The sequence below is a fragment of the Gambusia affinis genome, linkage group LG01, assembly GCF_019740435.1.
Source record: "Gambusia affinis linkage group LG01, SWU_Gaff_1.0, whole genome shotgun sequence".
Taxonomy (NCBI): Eukaryota; Metazoa; Chordata; class Actinopteri; order Cyprinodontiformes; family Poeciliidae; genus Gambusia; species Gambusia affinis.
Window position 1 is genome coordinate 32,406,774 of NC_057868.1, and position 12,957 is coordinate 32,419,730.

Consider the following 12,957-nt stretch of genomic DNA (forward strand, 5'->3'; position numbering starts at 1 on the left):
AGATGAAGAATGAGAGGCACAAAATCTCATTGGATCTGAGAGTGAAACTTGTTGGACACATTTAGTACGTACAAAACTGGTGAGTAAATGCTTAAAAATAAACATACTGGTAGTTTTAAAAAGTGCTTAGACGGAAATATCGCAGTTACTGCAGCACATGTTTTTATGCTGCCATTGAGCTACCGTTGGAATTTTAATTTACATACTACCATCACTTATTGATCTTTGATTAAACTATCAAAAAGTGTCACTATGAAAAAAAATAGGATTTTACCACCAGTTACCTTCGTGCAGACGAACCAGGTAGTTTCCATCGACCACAGTTTCATTCAAATGGACATGAGGTTTCCTGCAGCCAACACTTGACCATGATTTCCTATTATTTTCCAGAGATCTCTCTGACCGCAGCTTATTAGCCATGATGAATCCTGCGATGTTGATGGAGGTTCAGTTCCTCTAGATAAGCGGCATGAACTTTGAGACAAACTGGGACCGCTGATTGGTGATAAACCCCCTAGAACAGGGGTGGGCACTCCTGGTCCTTGAGGGCCAGTGTCCTGCAACTTTTAGATGTGTCTCTACTTCAACACACCTGAGTCAAATAATGAGGTCATTAGCAGGACTCTGGAGAACCTGACTGCACTTGGAAGGTGATTCAGCTGTTGGATTCAGGTGTGTTGGATCAGGGAAACATCTAAGAGTTGCAGGACACCGGGCCTCCAGGAGTGCCCACCCCTGCCCTAGAATAGTTGACAGATGGTATCAAACAGGTGGTGTTATTTTGAAAGATAATAAATGGAATAATGAGCAACACATTTGATGTGTGTTGATGATTTTAATGATGGCACTTGACAAAAAGTGTCATCTGTTTCTAGTTTTCACAATTGTTGACTATAAGATATCTTTATGATGTTTTTAAGCACTTTGATGGCCTTGTTGCAGAAATAAACGTGAGTTATAAATCATTCTAAAAGTAAATAAGCACAATAGAATGAGTCAGACCATGATTATAACGAGGCTGTGAATGTGTTAATCACGGGTATGAGTGTTTTATTTTGAAAGGCATTATCGGATGTGCAGAGTTTGCGTTTTCTCCGCCTTGACAGTGGTGCTTGAAGCCGAGAGGGTCAGGGGGAGGAGAGGCAAGTGAGTGTGGAGCGAGAATACGACAGGAGAAGATCCTCCACAGGGTGACCAATTTAACCGAGCCATCCTTGACCAGCCTGGCTACAAATGCTCCTCCACCCTGGCCGCTCCGACCGACCAGCGCGGAGAATCGGATTGTCAGCTGCAGTCGTGTCCGGGAATAGAAACAGAAGATGATCACAGTGAGTCCGTTTTTGTCGTTTTATTTCCCTCTCTCTCCCTTCTCTGGAATTACTGCCGCACGCTGCAGGCCGAAATAAACCCCATATATGTCTTACAAACGCGCCATACGCTATTTCTCTCTGGGCCGTGTGCGCGTCCGCCACCTCTCCGCCGAGCGCTTCATTTGTGCCGGAGAGAATGACATAGCTGGCGACAGACCCTGCGAGGCCTCCGCTTTCACATTAGTGGCGGTGGCAAAAGGATTCACGGTCAGTACATGTTCCCCACTGGCGGACAGCAACAACATCTCTGCGCTTGTGTTTGCGGGGAAGGTAGAGGAGGATGAGACGCATCGCTGTGCGTTTGCGCTTCTTGGTGCAGCTGACGGCTCCGGAGGGTGTTAAAACAGGCAATTCTCTCTATGACAACTTCAAACCAGAGCGTCCCAAAATGGGTTGCAATTTTTTTTATTTTATTTAGTTTTTTGAGCATGCTTGTTCCTCCATCTTCTGGCTGATGCTGAGGAATGTGCAGCATTATAACAACTTGTTTATTTCCCGTGTACTTCATGTTTTGTCGGTGCACTTAATCCTGGGAGTGCATCGCGTTGCTGCAGACTGAAGGACACTGACTGCAGCTAACACACAATGCGTGCATCTCTGACTGACAGAGGCGTGTTTGTGTCCTGACTCGGGAATGGTTTTTCTGGTCCCCGCTGTGGTTGTCACATAGGCCACGGTGTTATGTAACAGGAATCCTACGCTGTTTGAATGCGGGCCCTCTCTCTCTCTTTCTCTCTCTTTCACACACGCACGCCAACACACACATGGCCTTGCCTGTGTGTGCACGGCATCCAGACACTAGAGCCGCAGCAGATGCAGGGACTGAAAACCAGAATAAAAATTAAATTAAGCAGTTTTTAATTTTCTTGAAAGGATTTTGCATCTGCATCATCTGGGTGAGAAGTGACCTGGGGACAGAGGGGTGCACGCGCGAAATGAATGAGTCAGTGCGCGCTGTTTGCGGCCAGCGTCCGGTTGAAAATGCCCCCTTAGAGCAATGGTCACCCACCTACCCAACCCTCCACTGCCTCTCTCGTTTTCCCACTGCTCTCCTTTAGCAGGGGGAAGGGGGGAGGGGATGGAGAGCTGAGCCAGGCACCAAGCAAGCGACTGGCAGAGCCGCGACGCGAGGCTGGCAAATGGGTATGAGCTGGTCGACCTTGTGCGGGGGGAGCGACGGACGCAGACGGGGAGGTAGAGGTGGGAAGAGAGCGAAGAGGAGGGGCGGGGAGGGGAGGTACTGGTTCCCCTTGAATCTTGTCGATCCAGCGAAAGGAGGAGGAGGGGTGCTGGACGAAAGAAAGCGAAATACGGCGAGAAGAAGTTGTTTTCTCTGCAACGAGGCAGCGAATCTCCGTCTCTCTGCAGCCGAGGATCTGGTGGACTGGTGGCCTGGGAAGATCCACCATATGTGGCCTTTTCATGATCCAATCAGAAATCCGCACAGTGCATTTCTATTATGACCCACACTGATCAGGCATGACATTATGACCACTGGCATGTGAAATGAACACGCTGATTAGTATCTATTTATCAGGACATCAGCAGGCGAACATTTTGTTCTTAAAGTTGAGGTGTTGCAGGAAGAAATGACACCCGTAAAGATTTAAATGAATCTCAAGGACTGGATCTTGAAAACTGGTCTGCATGGTCAATATCAAATCTGAGCCAAAGAGTTTCTGAACGCAGTATTTACTAGGTAATGCATCTGAAGTGCAATTCAGTAAAGCTTTGCATGCTGATGATACATTTGACCAGTTGACCTGGTATAAATTCAACAAACTTAGGTTTGGGGAGAGCAAGGTTTGGGGTTTCTTTTCTATTGTTATGATGGAAAGAAAGTGAAATTATGGGTTATTTGTAGCACTATGGTCATCAGAATATTACCCAGGTTGTAATTGCTTGTTACACCAAAGTTAAAATAAAGACTGAAATATAAATTGCTGAAGTAGGCAAGGAAAGCAGACCCACTGGACTCGACACAACGGATGAAATGCTATAGCTGAGATTGTCAAAGACGTTGATGCTGATTCTTATTAAAAGATGACACAATACCGAATGCATCACTGTTTTTAAGTTTTACATCTTTCCCAATAAATAACATTTGAAGTGTGTAATGCGCCAGGTCGACGCTATGAAGCTTACCGGAAGTTGCGCTGTAAACAGCCATCGTCCACTGCGAGGAGAGAAGCACTGACCTGAACAAGATGTTAATTTAATATTTGGGAGTGTAGCCAACACAGATTTTGTTCACTTCCTCTGATGCTTTGTTAAAACCACAGGCAAACTACAATCCTAAAACAGCGCAGAAAATTGACATCATTGTTTCTCAGATTGCCCTTGTGTTCCCGAATTGACCCGGTTGAAATTAAACCGGAGAAATCCCAGTGAATGGGAGAAATCCCAGGTAGTGCTGTAAGAGAGATTTGAATCAAGCAGAATTGCACAGGAAGGTAGCCTGGCCGCTGATAGACACTGTGAGGATTTGCACAACATCCTCCTGGGAAGCCTTGAGTCCCACCAGCAGTTTGGATTTTGCTTTGACACATAAACACCTACCAAGGCATTGTTGCAGAATATCTACATCCTGTCATGGAATCGGTGTCACCGATGGCTGTGGAGTCCTTTTGCAATACAGAGCAAAAATTATTTGAGAAACACAACATGTGAATGTTGACCTGAACTCCAATTTTCACAGATTTCTTCCATCCAGTTGAGCATTTGTGGGGCGTGCCGGAAAAATAGATCTCTTAAAGTAAAAGGACTGGAAAGATCTGTTGCTATTATCTTGGTGTCAGATATTTGGGCATATATGGGCATTTAACATATCATTTATTGTGAAAAAGTTCTAGATAAATTTTGGTTGAAGGAAATAAATTTGACTAAAATGTTATTGTTTTGCTATTTTCTCCACAGTTTTTTCTTCAGTAAATTAAAAAATAGGATTAAATTAAGTGTTTGTGCACAGTCTAGGAATGTAAATCATGTTTCTTTAAGTAAGTGAAGTCCTGGAAAAGCTTGATACGTTGTTAAGAGTAATATTTGTGCCTCTCAGTCACAGCCATATTGTTACATAAAAAGATCTTATCGTCATTTTATTTGTATCACAATTAAAAATGCACACATCCGATACTAATATTTGTATCGATCCTCATATTGAAAATAATTCTAGATATAGAATAAGGGCAGATCTATTCAGTCTAATGCTATGCTCTGTGCTCTGAGTGACGTCCTGCCTTATTTTCTAATCAATTTAAAAGGTTTGTTGCTGTTTAATTTTACATGTTTGGTCTATTGTTTTTCTCAGTTTCTTTATTGTTTATTTTACAGTGGTGCTATATTGCTACCTCCACTGACTGATCAAATTAAAGTTGTGTTGTTTCTACATGTTTGAATATACTAGCTTGTGAAGCTACTAGTATATTTAAATGTTCTGTACAGGTGCAGTTTTCAAATAAATTTGTACTTCATCACATTTATGTTTGTTTTTTAAAAAGAGAAACAGATTAAGTCAATTCAGTATCAATGTTAAACCTCAGACGTCTGTAACGGGATCGGAAGTGAAAAAAGTGGATTGGTGTAACACAAACGCAAAATATCTTGATTAAATTCTACGTCCATGTTTCCCGCCCCTGGTGTCATCAGAACACCAAAAACGCACCTTTAGGGGTTTATTTCTGTTCAACAGATCAGAGCTACACTCACTAGACAGAGTCATTAACGTCTGCTTGATCAGTTGTACGAGAAATGCATGAATATCTGGGTCCATCCATCTGTCCGTCCTTGCATTCCTCTTCTCGGGGATTCTTTCCACACTGGCCCACGGACCAGAGTTTGACACATGGTTTAGAGCAGGGGTGCCCAAAGTCGGTCCTGGAGGGCCGGCATCCTGCACGTTTTAGTTCTCTCCCTGGTGGTAGTAACGACCTTTTCTGCATGTCAGTGTTCTTCATAGGCCTTTTAATGAGCCATCATTTGATCCAGGTGCGTTAAACCAGGGAGAAAACTAAAACATGCAGGAGGCCGACCCTCCAGGACCGACTTTGGGCACCACTGGTTTAGAGCTTTGGTTTCTGGTTCATCTCAACAGAGCAGACACACACATTACTGCACACAAAGCTCTAATCCATCTACCCATCCTTCTTGTTCTTTATCCAACACCTCAGCTTCAGAATAACCTCCAACATGAAGTGCGATGCATATTTTTAGAATAATATTATTATAACACGTAATCCATAGTGCCAAAATCCTCTGCTGTAACCTCTGATGTGGATGAAACCTTGACATCCTGACTTTCTGGATGTTTCTATTTGTACTTTTTATTTCGGCCCACAGGCCTGCAGAGTCTGTCACTTTGAATAAAACATTATGGTTTTGACAATGTCCTGCTGTCTGGCAGCTTTTCTCTGGATGTTTTTACTTGTCTGTTTATCATTGATTGAGATCATAAACAGGGCTTCGGGTCGTCCATCTGTTCTTTTTTGTCCTGGCTGACTCCAAAATGCTTTTTTTAGAGAGGTTACATCAGAGAATGGGGCATGCTGGAGTCAAAAAGTATGAACTTATGCCCACAAATAGGATGTGGAAAAATAAAACAACTTTGTAGCTTCTGCTTTGCTGCTAAAGTTTGGAGGCTGTTCGCCAATAAAACTGTCTTACAGTTTGCTACCACAAAGGTAGAAAATGCAATCTATGGGAATTTGTGTAGTTTATGCATGACAATTAAATGCAGTTTTGATTTATTTGCTATTTTAGAAATATATTGTGTACCAGGACTCAAGAGGGCTACCGCCCCCCGTAAACATCTGCTTGAATTTTCAGATCCTGATGTTACCTCTTATATGTTAATTTATTGTTAAAACATGATTTCATGTCTATTTATCAACTTGTCGCTCTTCTGTTTGTTTGACTTTCTTCCCTCCAGAGCCAGCAGAAGCCGTGGAGATAGGCCTGGCACTCGAGTCTTATTTAAATTAGGCTCTGCTTGCTGGGTGTGGCACCACCATCTGGAGTTTGGTGTGTCAGTCGGCCCGCTGTTTACTCCCAGCCTCCGGCCGTGCAACACGGCGCCTGCAAACCTCTCCTCTCTTCGTCAAAATTTCTTCCAGGGGGATAAATGAGTGAACCGGTCGTAAGGGAAAGGGCTGGAACATGTACCAGAACCCTGACAGGTAAACAAACAGCTCCTACAGGTAGGGCTGGGCGGTAAATTGATTTTGATCGATTAATTGAATTTTTGGATTTCAAAGTATTCATTTCTAGAAAATCTGCATCATTTTTTTACCATGGGTTTCCACAGTCAGCACTTCCAGAGCTGCCATCTTGTTTGACAATCGTGTTTTGCAGCTTTTATTTACTTTCACTTTGAATTCAACTCTATGACGGATTTTCTTTTTTATTAATTAGGAGAAATAAGTTGTAATATCATAAGAATAAAGTAGTCCAGCATGAAAAATGACAAAAAATTACATGAGCATCATTGAGCATCTTGTGAAATAATACATTGGTTTAAGTTTTACTCATAACATTTAAAACTTATTAGAAATAGTTAATCTTTTAACACATCAGCATCAAATTTTTATTACTAGCATTACTAGTCATATTTAACAATAGTAAAAACATTTAAAGGACATATATTTTAGTATAAACAATGTAGGTTTCTGGTTGTGAACTAAATATGTTACACTAGATTTAATTGTGTTTAACCTAATACCACATGTATTTTTCCATGTCTCTCTTGTTTGCTTTTTGTTGGCTGTATTTTTTTTTTTGGAATTTGCAAAAATTGTTTTATTGATATAAAGAAGTGATACGTGGATGTCTGTAAGAATAGCGGCAGCAATGCTGTCACTAAATGTAAACTAAACTAAACTACCTGCAAACCACTGTGCTTATTTGTTGAACTAAGCTGCTCATATCAGACTTTGATAACTCTATCAAAGCTTTTTTTCTCATTGAAAGAAAATTTTCTCATAATTTCAAGACGTTATTTGTTTTCTGGTACAATTATTCTGCTAATATTTTTGACTGTATTCTTGCAATTAAACATTGTCATATAGCTGACCCTAGTAATCCATCATTCAACTCACAGAATGTAAGACTGACAAAGTTTCCCCCAGAAAACATGTTAAGCCTGGCGGTAAGGGGCGTGTTTTTGAGTTAAAAAATGTTACGCATTATTGGAAGAAATTATTGACCTTACTGACAATACTTAAACACCAATTATTACATTTTTAAAAAGACAAACGTCAAATAAATTTACTTTTTTGGAACTTCACTTGTTTTAGTCTAATTAAAGGGATCCAAATTTTTTACATCTTTTATCTGTGACTTAATTTGCGGAGGTTGTTGGTGTGTAGGTTGGTAAAAGAGACACCTGAACTCAGTCGTCTTATCTGATCACACACTGACCAGACTGTGTTGCCATTGTGCCTTTAACCATTTTACCTAGAAAACTCTTTAACTATCATTGTTAGCGGTGTAGAAAAAAAAAACTATAAGAAGTAAACTAGCAAGGCTTAGCTTGGTGGGGGCACAAGTCAAAGCCTGGTGGCCCGCCAGGCTTATAATACACTTATAATACACAGGGGGAAACCCTGATTGAAACCCACTTTTATAAATTATTTTCAGCCATTTGTATTTTTTTTATTTTTGTAAAATAGAAAGTGAAATCGATTAAAATAGGAACCAACAGGAAAAAATCAGATAAATTTTAAGCCATAATGCCCAGCCCTACCTAGAGGGAGTCAAAGGAGGGGAAAGGCATCATGTTGTCCAACGTAGCGTCAATGCTAACTGTTGTTTGTCTGCTCAAACAGAATGTCCTGGTTCAGTGGTCTCCTAGTTGCCCGAGTGGATGACCGCAAGACTGCGTGGGGTGAACGCAATGGCAAGAAGTCCAAACGGAAGGGAGGCTCTTCTCTCTGCAGCCCGCGTTACATGAGCTGTCTGCGGGACCCGGATGCTATGGAGCCCCCTTCCGGAGCCCCCCTCCCTCAGCACCATCGTGGAGGGGTGGCCGGGGCTATCGGAGGCGGGGGCAACTTTGGCGTCCGCTGCGGATGGCAGGAGGATCACTACGGCAAGAGGGGAGGGGCTCCCGGGGAAGGGGTGGGGCTGAAATCAGTTGACTTGGGCTTCGAGGATGGCGAATTGAAAGGCAGGAAAGGGGGATGCAATGGAGGAAGCGGTGACATGGGAGACGAGAGTCCCAACGGGGCAGGAGGGGTGGTGACGGCGGCAGACTGCTGGCTCAGGGTGTTGCGTGTATTCCAGTCAAAAAAATTCCAGTCCTGTAAACTGGAACGCCTTTACCAGCGTTACTTCTTTAGGCTGAACCAGAGCTCCTTGACCATGCTCATGGGGGTGCTTGTGATCGTGTGCGGCATCATGCTGACCTTCCACTGTGTCCACGCCGCTCCAGACGTGGCCTACTCGTCAGCCCTTTCCGTGGCCATGGCTCTCTTCATGGCTCTCATGGTGGTTTGCAACCGCAACGGCTTCCACCAGGACTACATGTGGATGGTCAGTTACCTGGTGATTGGAGTCCTTTTGTTGGTGCAAGTGTTCGGAGTGTTCATGGTGGCGCCCAGGAGTGCTTCAGAAGGAATCTGGTGGTCTGTGTTCTTCATCTACATCATCTACACGCTGCTTCCCGTCAGGATGAGGGCTGCGGTGCTGAGTGGAGCGGTGCTGTCCATCATTCACGTGGTGACCACATGGCAGATGAACCAGGAAGACAAGTTCCTCTGGAAACAGGTACGACCTGTTTAATTTCTCTGCTGTTGCTCTGGTTATTAAAAATGAACCTTAAAGATGTCAAATTACTTTGTCAGCTGCAAATTTGAGAAGCCTTTCCAGGTGAATTAAGAAATTCAGGTCTCCAGATCAACCTACATGACGCATAGATGCATGTGTAACAAAATAACACTGTTACAGGTGGACGGTTTTCATCTCCCAACACTCACATGGGTTGTTTCGCACCTGATAATCCAGTACACTTGGTTCTATTGGAGACAAAAGATGCAACATTTGCTTCATTTTGAAACTGCAAAGTGTCAAACAAACCCTTTGAAAAACCTGTTTACCCTCCTAACCTGTGGTGGCGCTGTAAAAACAACTACTGAAGGAAATGACATAAAAACATGAGTATAACTTCCTTCTTCACAAAATGTAAACAAAAATGGAATAGCACCAGATTTCAGCGGTTGTAGGATTTTGCTTTTGTCTTTGGTAAACGACCACAAGCCATTTCTCTCACAGGCGTTAGACTCTTACATTGATTATGGTTGAATTTACCCAGAATTCCCTGCTCTAAAGTCCGCCTCCTGCTTTGGAGCAGACTCTGTTCTGCTTGGCATTCAAACAATTCACTTCAACCAAATCGAGACCTAGGAGGTATTAGCTTTGTTTGCTCTTTTGAGCCACATCAGAATTTGGTTACAAATTCACACCTCCCCAAATGAATCAGACTTTCCAGGGAAACAAACTAGGTTTTGATTGAAGTGGACCAAACTGGGCTGGTGTGAATTCACTATAAATGAAAAGAGCCACAAAGGACCACTTGACAACTAAACTCTTTAGGTGAAACGTTGACATTCTTTTGATTTCTGAGGTGTTTTTCAAAGCAACTTTTCTGGGCACTCTAAGTACTTCTCCCTCTTCTAACATCCACATTTCCTTCTGAAAGTCTTAAGTTTTAATAAATAATATTTTCATCCTGTTGGATAAAGTCTCCATGTAGAAAGTGCCTAAAATTGAATCATTTGAATATTGAGTTTTCATCACAATTTAAATCTTAATACTTTAAATCTTAATTTTAAGCAAACAAACCGTTGAGTAATTTACTTGGGATGTGCAGTGGTTTGTTTATTTTTTAGAGTTTCTGCTGAATTGGAAGAGATAAAACAATTCAGCAAGTAGAAAATTACTTTTAAAACAGCAAATTTTCTGTAAAAGAAGTGCCTGTTTAGAAAACCTTGTCTTCTTGTCTATTGGAGCAATCATCAGCTATATTACTGCTTCATCCTCTTTTTTCACATACATGATCCAACATTAAAAACAATTACATTAGCTACTAACCATTTTTCCCCTGAAAATAGAGACAAAAATTGTGAATCATTAAAGTATGTGTGCAGCTAAACGATTAAAAAATATTTATCATCAACTAGAACATTTGGATGATGTAGTTTTTTGGGAGTTTGTGGGAACAAGCTGTACACGCTGTCACGGCTGTAATCTCATCACGCTGTAAAAGTGACGTGTCAAATGTCAAACCTCCAGAGAGATACCTCTCTTCACATCCGGTCTGCATGAAACAACAGCAGCGCTTGTTTCAAGTGGGGTTCCTCACCACTTCATGAATCACTGACCAAAACCCAATGCCAGCTTTCAGATCAGTTTAGTGAAGGAGCTCTTCAGGCTGCTGGGGTTTTACTGCTTAGCTGGGAAATGTGAAAGTTTTTACTTATAAATACCAAAAAAGTAAAATGAATTAGGTGATCACTTCTGAAAACGTGTTGTGGAATATTTGAGTTAAAGATGCGTGTTTATTAAAATCCATCCCTCAAACATTAATGGACCCCTGACCGCGTGGCTTCATGTCTGGCTACACCGAAACACAGACTTGATATTTACGATGGGGTGATAGTGTGTGAACTGGCAGCGCAGCCGCTGCAGTGTGAACCGCTCGGCTGTGATTTGTCACCGTGCCGGAGCTGCGTATTTGGGGCTTACAGGGTCTCGCTGCACAGTGTGCCGCTTGTACGTCATGCCAAGGACCTGAGGGCTCGCTGAAGGTCAGTGGGCTGAATGAACCACTCCGGCAGGACAGCAGTGTGTGTCTGTGTGCTGCTCTGTGACAATGGGAGAATACTATGATATAAAGCAGCAACACTCAGATCTCTGTGCTCTTTCACAAGGGACACTTTGTACTTTTCTGCTCTGGTGGGGTGACGGGGGTGAGGCCAAAAGGGAGGACAGAGGGAGCCGCAAAGGGACGGGGGGTAGGAGGGGAGGGTTGTTGCGGCTGTTTGCCTCTTTTACTATCTTAGCTATTTTACGACAGTCATCTCCTCGGAGACGAGTTATGTAAAGCATAACAGGAGGGCCATTAGGTGAAAACAATGGGAGGATATCAGACTTAATGATTGCTGATTGTCCGAGGTGTGCATTCGTTACGATATCCTTTCACTTATTTGTCCTGCTGCTGAATCCGTTCTCAGCAAACAACTTCATATTGTGACTGTTTATTATAAATTCAATACAAATGAGGGGGCAAACATCAGGACTCGATGGGAACTTGGTGTTTACAGTACTGTGCCTAGCCTCCTGCATGATATATTGTGGCGTTATCCATCACAGACCCGGCGTTGTTTGCCATCGTTAAGCGAACGAATGTCATGAGATAGCTGCGGCCCAGCGAGAGCAGCATATCTCTGAGGTCGTCTCTGTATTGTGTGACACGGTTATTACATTGTCATCAATCACTGCTTCATGCTTTTCTGCAAGTATTTCCTCTTTCTCCAATAACTCATTAACCTCAGGGACACTGTAGCGCCGATGAAGGCCGTGGATGATTCCAGTGCTGAAACGAGGAATCCTTCTGGTTCAGGATGTCTGACTTCACTTCCTGCCTCCCTTTTATAATAAGATAAACAGTTTTTGTTTTATTTCTGAAGCAGGCTGGAGAGTCAAAGGGTATTTAAAGAGGAGTGTTTCCCATCATTTAGATCAAGATTTGGATTTGGTAGTAATACTAAGAATATTCCTAAATAAGAATCGTGTGACTCTTATTTTTTATGTATTGTTAGTTTTATGGTCAACTTTTGTACTATATGCCTTTTTATTCTTTTTTTGAACTCTGGAATAATTTTTGATGTGCATTGTTCCTTTGAGAACAAGTAAACAACAACAATAGTAACTACATTAAAGCAAGATGTGTAGCACAGACTTGCAACACATAGCATGTAGCCTATAGACCACGGCATCATCTCTATGCTTAGCAGGCTGTCAACACATTCTAATAATTCAAAATCAAATATTTTTATATTGTCCCCTCACCCATATCAGAAAATTGTAAAGAATTTCATTTGATTTTTTTCCTCCAGAAGTGCTTTTCTGTTTTTAGCAAGAAATCTGGGTATTTGATTAGTTTAGCCACTCCATCCTGTCCATTCAAGGACCAGCCGCTGAACTTAAGTGACTCCTTCAAGCTGCAAAGTTATCACTGATTCTGATTGTTATACAGCATACAACAACAACATCTGGAGGGTCTGGGTATTAGCCTTGGTATTACCGTAACCCAGGGGTCTCAAACTCCAGGCCTCGAGGGCCGCAGTCCTGCAACTTTTAGATGTGCCTCTGCTGCACCACACCTGAATAGAATAATTAAGGCTCTGGAGAACTGAATTTCAAGGTGGAGGTAATTAAGCCATTTCATTCCAGTGTTTTGTACCTGTGGCACATCTAAAACCTGCAGGACTGCGGCCCTCGAGGCCTGGAGTTTGAGACCCCTGCCCTAACCCTAACCCTCAACCAACAATCCACAGGTTTAAACATTTACAAAGCCTTTCTTTTCTACAGATGG

The 12,957-nt window shown here is 42.4% G+C and overlaps 1 protein-coding gene across 1 annotated transcript in view; it reads left to right on the forward strand.

Annotated features, from left to right (window-relative positions):
• Positions 1–1,059: 1,059 nt before the first annotated feature.
• The window catches only part of LOC122839097 (adenylate cyclase type 6-like), a 49,712-nt gene continuing 37,814 nt past the window's right edge, over positions 1,060–12,957 (forward strand). The window contains exons 1-3 of the mRNA XM_044130413.1: positions 1,060–1,328; positions 6,295–6,541; positions 8,189–9,128. Of these exons, the coding sequence (XP_043986348.1) occupies positions 6,522–6,541; positions 8,189–9,128 (960 nt within the window). The 5' untranslated portion in view covers positions 1,060–1,328; positions 6,295–6,521. The remainder of the gene's footprint in view (positions 1,329–6,294; positions 6,542–8,188; positions 9,129–12,957) is intronic.